The 15,456-nt window shown below is 39.3% G+C and overlaps 1 protein-coding gene and 1 long non-coding RNA gene across 2 annotated transcripts; both read right to left on the bottom strand.

Moving 5' to 3' along the window:
• Positions 1-11,395: 11,395 nt before the first annotated feature.
• Positions 11,396-14,943, bottom strand: LOC142498506 (uncharacterized). The gene is made up of 3 exons (XR_012802445.1): positions 14,865-14,943; positions 12,214-12,268; positions 11,396-11,544 (listed from the first exon to the last, which is right to left on the bottom strand). It is a non-coding gene; the product is annotated as an uncharacterized LOC142498506 (long non-coding RNA).
• LOC142498596 (olfactory receptor 5V1-like) lies at positions 13,428-14,363 on the bottom strand. The gene has a single exon (XM_075606803.1). It carries the CDS (start codon positions 14,361-14,363, stop codon positions 13,428-13,430), a length of 936 nt encoding a protein of 311 aa, XP_075462918.1.
• Positions 14,944-15,456: the final 513 nt, after the last annotated feature.

Below are 15,456 nucleotides of genomic sequence, written 5' to 3'. Positions count from 1 at the left end.
AGTATATAGGATGAATATTTATATTTATATTACAACAGTATGTTTATTTTGTATATTTATATTTATAGTACAACAGTATATATATTTTGTCTATTTATATTTATAGATTTTTTGTATATTTTTATTCACAGTATATTACAACATTATATTTATATACATTTTACAGTATATTGCTGCATATTAATAAAATAATATATTTTCTTTACATTGTAGGGAGACAACTCTTCTGGTGGACAAGATAAGTGAGGAGAATGATGAGAGGAGTGCATTAAGGGTTAAAAACACTCTGCAGGAAAGGCACAATCTGACTGTATCCGAGAGCAGCATAAAGAAGATGAGACGCAGCATTGGATCGAAATATGGACGTGTGAGGTTAGTACTGGACAGTACAGGAGGTAAAAGTGTTGTTTAGGAAACTGTACAGTACTGTGCCGCTAAATTTTTTTATTCCTTGTCATTACAGAGCGTACCCCATGATACGGGACGCAAACAAAATCAAAAGAGTGCTCCAGGCCCAGGCATGGATCGACAGTGGGGAGACTTTCCAGGATTACATCTTCACTGATGAGTCTACTGTGTCGCTGGAGAGATTTGCAACCTTTGCATTCCACAAAAAAGGCCGCATATCTTTGAAGCCGCGGCCAAAACACCCCATAAAGCTGCATGTGTGGGGTGCCATCTCTAGGCGTGGACCAGGATGCATTGTCATCTTTGAAGGTAAAATATAGCAAATATAATGTAGCCTTATGCACTGTACTTTACTAGTGTTGCCTTACTGTATGCACTGTACTGTACTATTGTGCAGTTTTTTGAGCACTTTTCTTTTCTTGCTATAGGAATCATGAATAAAGCTTTCTTCCAAGACAACATTGTCCCTGAGATAGTGCAATACATCACACGCGAGTTCCCCAATGGTCACCGCTTCTACCAGGCCAAAGATCCGAAGCATGCCGCGTCAACAGCGCATATCCTTGAGCGCGGTATCAACTGGGTGAAGATGCCAGCGGAGTAAGTGCGGTAACTGTGTCTCATTTTTTCCCCACTGCTTTCACTGTGTAGTGTGCTGTATCTCTTAAACTAATTGTCCTTTTTTTCCAATGACAGATCGCCAGACTTCAATCCGATCGAAATGGTCTGGCATCAGCTGAAGGACCATATCCGGAAAGTGGCGAAACCCTCCAAAAAGGACGAGTTGTTGAAAGGCATACTGAGTTTCTGGAACAATGTACTCACCGTGGAACGCTGCAATAAATATATAAACCATATTGCCACTGTGTTGCCCATAGTCATCGCGCGTAATGGGCAAGCATCAGGAAAGTAGTACTGTGCTGTAGTATTGTAAGTACAGTATGATACCAAAGTTACCAATTTCCTGCAAGGACTCACACTCGGCCGTGTGAGTACAGATATATCTATATAGTTATTTTAAAACCCTTTGAACCACCTTAACCTGATGTTGGGAGTGACTAGAATTGTTTAAAGAAACCATATACCGTGTCCGCTTGCACATGGCCGTGTAAGTGTATTTAGCAATTTCACCAACCCCCAGCAATATTGCTGTAACCACAGTAATTTTATTGTTCTTTTATTGTTCTCCTATGCTTTTTAATCCCACGCTCCCCCATTGCTTGTATGTTACAGTATGATACAGGTAAGTATGGCATAGATTTTTTCTTTCCAGATAGTAAGAGTATACAGTACAGTGGTTAGTTTTTTCTTTACAGAGAGAGCAGCACCAGCCATCAGGTTACAGTACAGTACATATAATTTAACAGTAGTCAGAGTATACAGTAGTTCCAGTATACAGTAGACTAGTTTGACAGTACTACAGTAACTGCCTAGTCACTGCTCAATTTTTGTCGTTCCAGAGAAAGCAGCACCAGCCATCTACAGTGCTGTAGTACTACACATCACACAATGCCATAATACAGTACGCACATACAGTACAGTAACTGCACTAATTTTTTGTTTTCTTGTTGTTTCAGGAAAAGGGTGGGTGGCTTGTGGGAGGTGGGGTGCTGTGTCCAGTCTACTCTGCTTGTACAGTCAAATGTACAGTATATAAACAGCAGTAATGATGTACACAAAACCTCCCCTCCCTCAATGAACTACTGTACTGCAGACAGAATGAGGAAAAGATAAAGACGGAAAAATAATATTACTATACAGTACTGTACAGTATATAGTATATACTGTATATTATACTGTACAGTACATTACAGTACTGTGTACTGTACAGTATACAGTACTGTATTATTAAATCATATTCCTATAAATGTGCATTATTCATGTTTCCCCATGTATTCCAAATGTTTTCCAAATTGTTATCCAATTTCAAGCTGCCAAAAGAACTTAATAAACACTGCATAATGTATTATTCCTGATTAGTTATATATTTGTATTTTTTGGTTCCTGATAAAATAAAATAAATATGGCAGAAAATGAATGACTCTGGAGGTGTGTGGCTGAAATAGATAAAAGCACTGTAATTTCAAAAGGCAGTTCATCATAATAATTTGATGAATAAAACCCCAAATACAACCCCCAAATACAGTACATAAAAAGCAAGTCACTTTAACTCCCTGAGCCGCAAAGCCGCAAGCTCGGCAACATTGTAAAAAAAGCTTAATAATCGCGCAATTGGCGTGGGAACTAGGGCAATTGTCATGGGAACTTCTGTTCTAGGGCACCTAGAAATAAAATTGCCCCTAGATGTTAGGTACCCCCTCACTTGACCCCAACAGGGTCCGACCAGTAATGGCGGCGAGAAAGGGTCACGCCGGCGAGGAGGGTCATATCATTGAGCGTAATGGCGGAGAAAGCTTTGAACAGGCTAAGTCAGAATGAGCAGAAACCTGGAACTCACAAGTCCGGTTCTGTTCAACTAGAGGGCTCAGATTCGGTCACCATGTAGTCCTAGTTGCGGCAGGATTGCATGGCAAATTGCGACCCTCTCATGTCAACAGAATGGAGTCAGGGTAATGGTGAAGTTTAGGTTTCTGCCATTGACTTGCATGGCAGAAAAAAGCCACTTTGGTAATGTGCTTTTAAACTGTATTTTGGTATCTACAGTACGGTTTTGGGAGTCGTGGAAGGCTGATATTTTGCCACTATGGCAAGGGTCGTTCCGTATGAGGACCAGGCAAATTTTAACCCGTTCAGACCCACAGAACGGATTATTTTAAATTATATTCGCGCAATTGGCGTGGGAACTACATAGGGCCTCGGTCAAGTTCACGGCCAATTGACGTGGGAACTTCTGTTCTAGGGCACCTAGGAATAAAATTAATTCTGCCCCAAGATCTTAGGAACCCTCTCACTTGACCCCAACAGGCAGGGATATTTAACAGACACATTAGGGGGTGCCGGTATGCTTCTGCTTGGTTTACATGCCGCGGTCACGTGATCGGACCTTGAAAGGCAGAGGGATACCGGCACCTCATAATGGGGCCTGTATCTCGGGAATTAGGGGGTCCCGGACCTGAAACCAACGCGGTTCAGCTCCAGAGACCCCCTGCACATGTACACTATGAATAAAAATTTATTTTAAATCATTTTTAATGTGCCGATGTTTGCGCAGAGAGAGCAGCGGATCTCTCTCTGCTGCAAACACATCTCGCCAGGGGACGGCTTCTCGGCTTCAAAGACAACAGCTCGCAAGCGCCCCCATGAGGTTTTACACGACATTGCAGTATTGCAGACAGCGGGAATAAAATGCTAAAATCACAGCCGCGAAAATAACGCAATTCACCAAGAGCGAAAACGATACAAAACTGCACATAACCGGGATAATCTGAAATTCGCGGAGCTAGCCGAGTTAGAATAAAGTGTGTCGCAGCTGTATGTATTTGTGTGTCTACACAAATTTAATAAATATATTATTTCTACCTATTTTTTTTTTAATAAATAATAAATTACACACACACACACACACACACACACACACACACACACACACACACACACACACACACACACACACACACACACACACACACACACACACACACACTGTATACTCACACAGTATACATACAAAAAGCATGCGACACGTGCCTTCTAAGAGGTAGCCCCGGGGCACCAAGAACTGCAGACGGGTTCGTGTGTATCAAGGAATCTTTATTGTGAGTGCACAAGGAGATGACACATTAGCAAGCGGCTTCAGCATGATCTGGGGTGGGGTAATACCAACCCCAGTATTTATAACCTTGGTTACAGAAGATAAGGTGAAACTGCCCTATTACAATCTAAAAACTCTACATATACTTTATTTGTGCTGGTTAGCATAAAATACCTCCCTCCCATAATTGTTGTTGATACCAAAGTTAAGTTTTAATCTCCTTAGGAAGCACATGATATTCTGAAATAGTCTCAGAGCAAACCTTGCCCACACATACAGTCTTTCATACAGAAATGGTACAATAACAAAGTGCGTCAGGATACTGATAAATTGTATCGCTCTAATTTTGGGCATTAAGCCAAAAGCACAGCCTTGGAACTTCCATTGTAAGTGAAACACATCCTTACCCACAAACACTTATCATACATCCACATAAAACAGAAGAGACAAAATGGATGACCTGTAACCCCAGACCCTCTTTCTTCTGTATGGCCCCCCTGTCCATAATTCTTTCACAGTCCCCCTTTTCTATACTTAAAAATAGAGTTCTCAGGTATAACCCAAAATTAGTTGTTAACATTGCTTAGTCTCTGAAATTCTAGATCGGCAATGGTGGATCTTAATGCTTCTTCTTTCCATATATACTTCTCCACATCCTTAGGCAGGGATACAAAATCATATTAATCCCAACATTCATCCTTATTCTAGGTGATATTGGCATAGTTCACAAGGGCTATACCATCCAAGGATTTGTACAAGGGGGATTCTTCTGTTCCTTCTTCTTGGAGGGCCATTACTTGTGGGAAGGGTCCGAGGCACTTGGCAAGTAGCAGTTTCCAAGACACAAAGATGACATACAGTACAATGTGAAATAACAAACAACAATTAGAATCAGTCCTTGGACAAATTTTTGCTCATAGAGATCCCAGCAAGGTATTAGACTAAATAAATCACTACTCAACCTAACATCACCATCCCGTCCTATATTTTCTATAGTCGTCTGGAGAGTTTTCACTTCATCAAGGTGCTTCCTGTCATCTATACTCCTGTCATCTATCCAGGTGCAACATTCTGCCCCAATGGTTTTACATAAGCCCCCTCTGTCAGCCAATAGCATATAAAGACCTATCTCATGGGACGCTACGACTGCCCTGATCTGTTTCTGTTCCTCAGTTACAATCTCTATACCCATGGATGTTTCATTGATTATTTCCTCCTAGGCAGAATATAATAACTACTCCCTTTTCTAAACCAATCGCTATAAAGGTTAGTAAAATAAGTAAAAACTGGGTTAAAACAGCTCAGTACAATAAGAAAATACATAATTGGTTATTATCACTATACTTAAACTCATACTGTGATAACCCACAGAAAAACATTTCTACCTGGGCAATTTTTTCTATTTAAATTGTTGTAAACACATTGGATTTTGACATAGCCTTTAATATTTATAGGTATTGGTATATACCTCACCCCTCCTGCGGCACTTAAAGGCATGTATACACAAACATAGCAAGATGTAATATTAATATTGAGGGCCACCCTATGTGCTATATCTAGCAACACATTTCTCTCCTCTGCTATCCCCAGCTGTGCTAACACACATAGATATAATAGAATATGGAACCCTTTCATTTACGTAATTCTTTAGTTTAGTAACCAGATAAAGAAAAATAACAACACAAATAACCCCTAATAGTAACCCAACCAGGATCCACTGATCTGTTTAGTAGTTTCCAATCAGAGTTCTGACCACGTGTTTGTATCTGAAATGTTAAACATAGAAAATATGTAAAAAAAATAAATGTAAGGTTAATATACAACAATTCAGCAATAGTTTGAAGATTTAAAGTTCTTATTCTTCTGATTCTTAAAAAAAAAAACTCGTGTAAGTGTCTTTTAGTTTAAAATAAACATTTTATAAATGTCTTTTAGTTTTTAAATAAAAACTTGTGTAAAGTCATTTGCTGCTATAGCAAGTCCGGGACCCACCAATCGCGGGAAACAATATAAATGATCCCCTCTTCTGTTAACATGCAGAGCCATGCGAACAATGTATGACCAAGGTAACTGGCATTTAAAACATTAGCAGCTAAAATGTACACTTGGTTGCTTGATATGCAGCAAAATTACCATGGGAAATAGGATCTTTGGGATTTGTATGTGCAGCGTCCATAACAATAACTACTGCTTGTGGTAAAAGTAAAGCCTGGAGTAGGTCTTTAACATATGTGGCATTGGCAATGGGTAACCTGCAGATGTAAGAAAATCCCGGAAACCTTGGGTAGGAGATTTGTATTTAAAACCTCATGCTGGGAACAAACATAATATGACACCACATTATCCATTGTATCTCTCTGACAGGAAGCATAAAAATACAAATTAAAATCTGGATTGGTCAGAAATACATTCTTTAAGATGAGAGGTTAGAGACACAGGGTTTAAGGTGGGACACCTTTGGAGAGAAAAATGGTCAAAAGTTATGAAATATGTCACATATTTAGTTACATTTACAGTAGAAAATGATTTCGTATCGGACTCCACACTAATTCCCCGTATTGTATTCTCTGTGAAGCGCTGAGCACACTCCTGGCGCTATACAAACAAAGACATACATACTCGGTATTACTTATTTTTAATTACTAAATTAGTATTGGAACCTTTGACACACTTCTGGGCATATAGCCAGCTGTCTAGGTGTTCCACCAAACGTCCTTGGACAAGACAGATAAAGACTTTTCAATATTCCAAATATTAATTGCTGGATTCTAACAGCAAAATAAAATACTTAATTTAATTTGATATCTCCTTACATAAGTGTGTTAAGCAGGCGTTGGCAGAATACGTTGCGACGGGGGGTGGGGAGGGTGGGCGTTCGAGGTACGGCGGCTTCAAAAGAACCTTGTCAGAGTAGCTGGTGGATCGGAAAAAAGGGCCAGATTGCAGGAGGACTGCAGGGGAGGAGCATGTCCCAGTGGTCTGATGTGGAATGTCCATGCTTCCTGTGTCTGGCAGTGCTCTGCAGACAGAGCAGGAATAGGAGAGGTCAGGGGCTGGTCAGGTGTGTAGCAGAGCTGTGTGTACTGAGCTTGCTGCATATGATAGGTCAGCATTTTGTGTACTGTGTGCGGAGTTGGAAGAGTTGTTTGTTAATCAGTGACAGAAAACAGACTTCTCATATAAAACCTCAAACTCCCCCACCACCCTCCCCCCCGGGGCTTATGGCATCCAGTTAAAGGTTCAGTCACAGTCCAGAGACCCACTGGCATTACAATAAAGTGAAATCACTCATCCATTTAACATGCACAACGTGCACAGATTCTTTCAGGATTAAAGAAACATCTACAGTACTAACTTTTCATATATCAGGGAATGTACCCTCTCTATACAGATGTATGTTCTGGCTCACTGTTTTTCGTAGTCCTGGTCTATAAGGGAGGGATATATTAGTCCGGTTATGAGGGCAGGACAACCGTCTGCAAAAGACCCTGTTAGAGTAGCTGGTGGATCAGAAGAAGTGGGCAAGAATGCAGGAGGACGGCAGGGGAGGAGCAGGCATGTCTGACGTGGAATGTCCCTGCTTCTGGTGTCTGCCCTGCACCAACACTCTACTCCTGCTAATGCTCGTGTCCTGGCACCCTGCTTTGAAGTTCTATTAGTCACACAGGTCAGGAGGCACAGCTGATATTGCAAGAAAGGGTAGGCTATCTGAATTTTACCCAATGTACTCTAATATTACTGAAACACAAGGAAAATTACCCCATAACAGTAAAAAAAAAGGTATAAAAAACAATACTGCTAATTAGGAGGGTGGATGACAAAAAGAGGCAAATAGGAGAAGGAAAAAAAAGGGGGGGAAGAGGGAAGGGAGGTAGATATGGGGTGTAATGAATGCCCCCCAAAAATAATTACCTGTGTGATATTGAGAGTCCACCAAAAGAAACAAATATTACCAGATACCAGCCAAATAAACAGATAGTGATCCATCTCATAAACATAATACAGCTCCAAATGTTATGATAAGTGCAATGCTCTTCAGCAAGGAATTTGAGAATAAGATTTTAGTGCATTCATGGTTCTCTCACCCCTGTCCTACTGTCTTCTGGTCGCTATAACCCTGCAGTTCTACAGACAATTTACAGTCTACTGTATGGGGGATAATAATTAATGTCCCTAATTAAGCATTGAGAATTGAAACAATATTAAAGAATGCATTTGCAGCAGGCGTGTATTAACGTCAATAGAAAGGCTGCGGCACCGCTGGCGCTGACCGCGCTCATGCTTGAGAGCGGTGACATCACCAACTCTCTAAGCATGAGCGCCGGGTGTCCTGGCTATTTCGCAAGCCCGTTCGGGGGGCGTTGCGGGAAAGTTGAGTGTGCTTGAAAATTTATTTTTTTGTTTACTCAAGCGCCAAGCTAGAGTGAGCGTGCATGCCCGCGCACGAGCGTGCATCGTGTGAGCGGGGACTTACACATATAGATTTTTGTAAGTAAAAGCGGTCAGAGCCATCGGGGCCGCAGCCAAAGGGGTTTTGGGAGAGGAGATGATGAGAATCTACTTGAGATTGTTACATATGATATCGTACATGTCGATATAATGTTGAAATATGTAAGTATTTATATGTATTTGTATTCACATTTGTATTGTATACCTTTTAAAGTTGTTTTTTTTTAAATGTGATTTTGATTACATCAGCCAGGGGGGGCCTGACAAATATCATAGATGAAAAGGGGGGCTCTGCATAAAAGTTTGCTCATTCCTGACATAGTCATACATGTCATACATTTAACTCCACAAAATACAATAAAAAACATTTGAAATATTGATCAGCATAGAGATTAAAATTGAACTTTTCCCAAAGCCCAATTCAGGCTAAATTTTCCATGGCATCCCATAAATAAAAAATAAAAACCCTAGGATATTGTCAAGGGACAAGACACCCGTAACATATAATTTAAACAGTGTGCTTGTGAGCTTTTACCAGCATCTTAAAAAACAAACAAACATATCCTAATCAGAACAATTAAAATTGAAATGTATTTACTGGTTACACAAAAACAAAAAACACAATACAGACACAAAACAAATAGAATTTCACACTTCTCTCATACACAGCCCACCAACCTTACAAAAATAACAAGAAAACCCATATTTTTCACCTATTCTAATAATAATAAAACAAAACAGTTTGATCCTGCAAACTAAGGTAATACAAATGTCCTTCTCTTTCCCCATATTATAACTAACCTGCTTTTAAAATGAATTTGAAGCTACCGAACTTCTAGTTAACTTTCATGTCTGGAATGTGTTCTGCCCGTTATTTCTGTGTAGCATGTTCATAACTGTTACAGTCTGGGCTGCTATTCTGATTCTCTCCTCTCTTGTGGTGGAAATTTGAGCAGAGGGGAAAAAATGTAATTTTGGTTAAGGGAACAAATTGACTGGCCAGTACAATAAATACTCTTATTTTTCCAGTGACCGGGCTGAATACAAAAATGGTAAAGATTAAAAGATCTTCCCAAATGTGTCCTTTCTTTGTCCTCCTCTCTATCCACGGACACCCAAACTCTCCTCTGCCCAGTGTTGATTAGTTTGTGTTGTAGTGGGGGTGTACACCTTTAAAAATTAAACTTAATCGCGAGCAATTAATTATATTCTTATTTTTGTAAAAACTTGCAAGTTTCTGGAGGGTAATTTTGTATACATATAATTAACCGGCTTTTCCATTATTCAATTCTCACACAATCCTTGCACACAGGTAGGATTTATTTAGAGTGTTCAGGTCCATTTTTACAGCTTTTATCACGGGCACAGCAATTAATTGACGGCACAGAGACTAGTTCTGTATCAGAACCTGACTCATACCCACTTATTGATGTGGGGAAAAGATAAGGTTATTAGCACAGGCACATAGGGATTACTCAAACAATCAACCCTTTTAACATATTTATACCTGACAATCTAATAAAAAGTTTTGGGAAAAAATAAATAATTTTCTCTACCTTGAACTTATATATAAAGCATGTTCCCCACTGAGATTTGAAATACTTGAGAAAACCTGAGATTCTAAATTCCGGCAGGGAAGACCCGTCATGGTTTAGGCAAAAACAATCTGTTGAGAATAATGGGGGAACCAATGGACTGGGATCTTGGTTTCTCTGGCTCTTTTTCTTAGGGGCTCTGCAATTTCTGGAAAAATGTCCTGACTCTTTACAATTATAACACTTTCTGTCCTTTCCTTGATCCCTATCCTGTGACCCCTCATGGGTCCTATCATATACTCTACTTTTGTTAACAGGTGTATTTTGAGAAAAGAACAAATGTTGTGCCTTAACAAATTTCACTTCCTGAACCTTTTCTTTCTTAGCTTCCCTGCTCCATTGCATTCTCTACCACAGTAGCAATTTCTGACAATCTTTTATGCAAGAAACCAATACACACAGTCTCTGATGTGTCCCAATTTCTGCATGTAAACCTTTCACAAAAGCTGCCACTATAAGTGGTCTTGCGTTCGTCTCTTTTTCCTCAATACCACCATATGCCTTGATCATTTTCAATAATCAGCAAATTCACTTGCTGTTTCTTCCTTATTCCCTTGCTGTTTCTTCCTTATTTTGGAATGTTATGTTAATTTTTGTCCAGTAAATGGTTCAAGTAGATGCAGCAGTTATAACACATTTTTAAGGGGGAAAATTAAGATTCTAATATAATTTGGAGTTCTTATTTCGAGACCCTCCTGTTCCTCAACAGAATTCTTTTGACCCATTTTAACCTAAGGTATGTTTCCCTGTGAGATTCGCAATATGCGAGACTCCCTAAGCTTCTCAATCCCACCGAGAAAGATCTCTCTCTCAATTAAACATTTGCGCAATTGTTCTATCTTATCCTTATCATATGTCCCCTCCATGGGCCAAGGGTGACTTGTTTTACTAGTAATTCCTGACCACTCTTCCAGAAATGTATCCACTGGGGAACCGTATAATTATATCATACACTGGGGCGACCCCTTGGGAGGCCCCTTCTCAGCTTTTCACAGAGGATGAATTTCCCATTATAGTTACTGCAGTTTTACACTATATTCCTTAGTCACAAAATAATAGTCACAAAGACAATAGTCACTCAATTACTTATATTTTTAAATTATAAATATTTCTTAATACTCACAGGATTCCATCACTCAGGTGAAGCTAGGAAAAGTTCAGGGTTTTACCAAGACATTCAACAATTAAACTACAGCCATTTAGAGAAGGTGGCTTACCTCAGTATGGTCGTCCTGGTGAATGTCATGGGATCTCCGTTCCTCATCCAGCCTTGGTCCCAAGATGCCGTAATCCCACTTTTAACACCAACTGTGACCACAGCCTTCAAAGGGGTATCACCGGGGCACCAACTGCAGACGGGTTCGGTGAGTATAAAGGAATCTTTATTGTGAGTGCACAAGGAGATGACACATAAGCAAGCAACTCCAGCGTGGTTACGACAGATCAACTGTGATCATTCTCCTAATTATAGAGGTAAATATGAATTTTAACTTAGGTAGTGTTAGGACCTTCTAATGGCCATGCATTAAAGAGGCAGCAGGCTTAAGACGCTTTGGCCAAAGGGTTAAACTAAATGACCCTTTTTCAAGAGATTATATAGGTATTTCACTGTGTATTTTTGTAATATTGGAAGTAGCACAGGGCTTCTTTGTTTTCAGCATGGTATGGGGTGGGGTAATACCAACCCCAGTATTTATAGCCTCTTTTCTAATGTAAATAAAGCTAATTTAGCTAGCCTCTCCTCATAAGATAGATTGTCCATCCCCTTTATTAATTTAGTGGCTCTTCTCTGCACTCTCTCTAGTTCCGTAATGTCTTTTCTAAGGAGTGGCACCCAAAATTGTACTCCATGTTCAAGGTGTGGTCTTACTAATGCTTTGTAAAGGGGCAAATAGTGCTATGCAAACCCCTAATATGCTTCCCCAAAATAAGGCTGAACTTACAAGTATACTGCTAATAAATCACACAAGCCTCCCATAAAACAGGTCTAATATCCCATTGCAGACTGGAAAATTAGCTGAGAAGAAATAAAATGTGAAACAGACTGACCCCAGTGAAATCGGTCAAGAAAGGGGTTAACAGAGTAATCAATTGAGTTTCATGCCTGAGGATGAAGATATAATGCAATTAGTTCCATATCACAGAGACTGAAGTTCTTAGCGTGCATGATGTACTGTATAAGTAAAATAAGTGCAATACAATTTAAATTGTCTATACCGAACTCCTGTGTAACTCCAGGCACACTTAAACATAGTCACACTTTAAAATATGAACTTTTTATGCTATGCAAACCTCTGCGATTGATATTAAAATGAGGTGTTATCATAACATTGCATATTTACTAATGTCTATTAAGGTTAACGCTGGGACTTAATGTTACGTCATTTAAGTTATTACCTTAATTTGGAGTTACTCCTTTACAGACACCATTTAGAAAATGGGCTGTTGCTGCAGTGTCTAGATGGGTGTAAAACAACATTTAGGTATCATTTAAATAACATAGCATTATTTGATTTCCCAGCATTATTTCCCTCTCCCCAACCTCTTCACTTTAGCCAAAGCTCTATTTCGGGGGTGCTGAACAGGAGTAACGCCAAGACTGACATGACGTCACATTATTAGAAGATAATGCAATGTTATGCTAAAACAGCGTGACGTTAAAGTAATGCAAATGAGATGTAGTTTGGATGTTGGTCTTGCAAATAATTAGCCTAGAGGATACCATGTTCTTCAGGGAATACAAGGTCTGTTCCTGTTTTAGGTAACCATGTAATAACGGATGGCTCTGTGAATCTAGCCTTATTATTGAGAAAGTGATTGTACGTTTTCTATATATAATGAGAGGACTGGGCGGATTTCCTTACATTAAGCCAATCCCTCTGAACAGTGTTATGTATAGATTGCTTTTATAGAAACTTACTAAGCTAAAAATCATTACTTGTGTATATTTTTTCCTCTGATGTCTAATGCTGCTGATTTTGACATACATTGAAAACCAAAGGCAAAGATAAATTACACCTATTTTCAATATCTATGACTGCTACGAATGACAAGTTTCAGTACAGTTGCATTGTACAGTATCAAGCTTCATTGTCCCCTCTGGTGCTTTATGGTGGAATATATTGTAATATTTGACATCAACACTGCCATTGAATCATATGTAGTAACAAATGAGGAAGAGTGTGGTATGATACCTTTTATTAGATATTCTATTGATATGATACAAACTTTTGAACCTCGCAAGGTCCTTGATCGGTTATCCTTTATAAAAACTGTTTTCCCAAGAATAATTTTTTCAGAGCGTCTTTCACCTGTTTGTTTCTCAGTGAGTAAATAAGAGGATTTAAGGCTGGGGTAATGACTGTTACCAATACAGCTGCCAGTTTGTTCTGCTCTTGTGAATCTTCTCTTGCTGGTCCCAAGTAGGCACAGAAGCCGGCCCCATAGTACAGAAGCACAACCGTTAGGTGTGAAGTGCAGGCGGAAAAAGCTTTGCGTCTGCCTTGGGAGGAGCGGATGTTCAGGAGGTGGGTGCAGATGAAGACGTAGGTGATGAAAATAAACAAAAAGGTGCCGAGAGCAATAAGTCCAGAGATAATTGTTACCAGGCTTTCATTGAGGTAGGTATCAACACAGGCCAGTTTTAGAAGTGGTTTAATTTCACAGTAGATGTGGTTGATCTGGTTAAGCTTGCAGAAAGGCAACTTGGATGCTAATATAGGGTGTATTAATGAGTAGACAAAGCCAGTGACCCAGCAGCTAGATGCCAAGAAGATGCAAAAGCTCTTTGCCATGAGGACATTATAACGCAGTGGATTGCAGATAGCAACGTACCTATCATAAGACATGGCGGTGAGAATCAGAGCATCTGTGCATCCCAAGAAATGATAGAAGAACATTTGGGAAATGCAGTTTGAAAATGATATTCTGTTTTCTTCAATCAATAAACCAGCCAGAATCTTGGGGACTATGGTGGATGAGTAGAAAATGTCCAAAAAAGAGAGATTACCCAAAAAGAAATACATTGGGATGTGAAGGTGCAGGTCAATAATAACCACTGTTAAGATACAGATATTCCCCAACAAATTGAACAGAAAGAATATAAAAAATATGATAAAGAGGAACATCTTTATGTGAGAGATGCTAGTAAGTCCTAGGAGAATGAATTCTGTAACCGATGTCTGATTTCCTCCTTCCATTTTTCTTTCTATATACTGTACGAGTGCTCTGGTAATTGGGCACAGGTACAACTGCCTGTTAAAGTTAATAAGTAATTGGAGATATTGTGTTTGGTAATTGTTATACAATAGATGTCACCGAATTCTAATACAGAATAGTCACCTTATGCATATAAAGGAAGGAACATAGAGTAATATTATTTATATCTAAACATAAGGTCTGTGGAAGCCGAAAAAACGTAATCCCTCCATTAAGCATGGGTGGAAGCCACACTTTGGGTTATATGAAAGATAGAGGAGGGACAGGGGTTGATTGAGAAATACAGTAGGTCTTGAACATAGGTAACAACATTTTGTCAGGGTGAACAGTAGACTACAGTGCAGGATCTATGTGAGACTTATAGGCAGAAGTTTGGTCATGGAGAATATTGCAAGGGAATGTTTTTCTCTCCCTTCACACTCACAAAACAAAAGAAATTGTGTAAAGAAAGGGAGTACATTACTCTAAAATGAATTTCTTACCTATGCCAGTCATTCCTGCTGAATCTTTGGCTTCAGGTCATTACATACATCGGATGATCGTGATGGAGCTGCACACTATGACCATTGCTTTAATCCTCTGGAACACTCAGTTTTTATGTGAACATTATAATGAGAAAGAATGAGAAATACCTATGGGGAAATAACCCAGGAGCCTCATTAAAAAATTTGGATAATTTGAGTTTTGAGATAGTTCTGTAAACAAAATTCTGCACAAGGGATCTTTCTGCATGATTAACATTTTCAGTATTGGAGAATCTCAAAAATGATCATCTGGTCTCCACAAAAATATTTTGTCCAGAAACGTCAGTGATAATACGTTAATACGTTAAATTTTTTGATTACAAGTAAACCTTTTATACTGTATATGACCTTCACTGCCCTGCTTCTAGTGAGATTACATAGGGAATGACTACTCTGCATGGGCTACCTTGACGAGGAACTTTTAGAGTACAACAGTCATTCATTCGTGTCCCCATGGACAGCGACCACTCATACACATTAATAACATTGTACTGTATTTTATAACAGACACATGAATACAGTACTTGCATCGCTATCCAATAATTTCACT

The sequence above is a fragment of the Ascaphus truei genome, chromosome 7 (assembly GCF_040206685.1).
Source record: "Ascaphus truei isolate aAscTru1 chromosome 7, aAscTru1.hap1, whole genome shotgun sequence".
Lineage (NCBI taxonomy): Eukaryota > Metazoa > Chordata > Amphibia > Anura > Ascaphidae > Ascaphus > Ascaphus truei.
The sequence above is the reverse complement of the archived record's forward strand: the minus strand, read 5'-3'. Positions and strand labels throughout refer to the sequence as shown.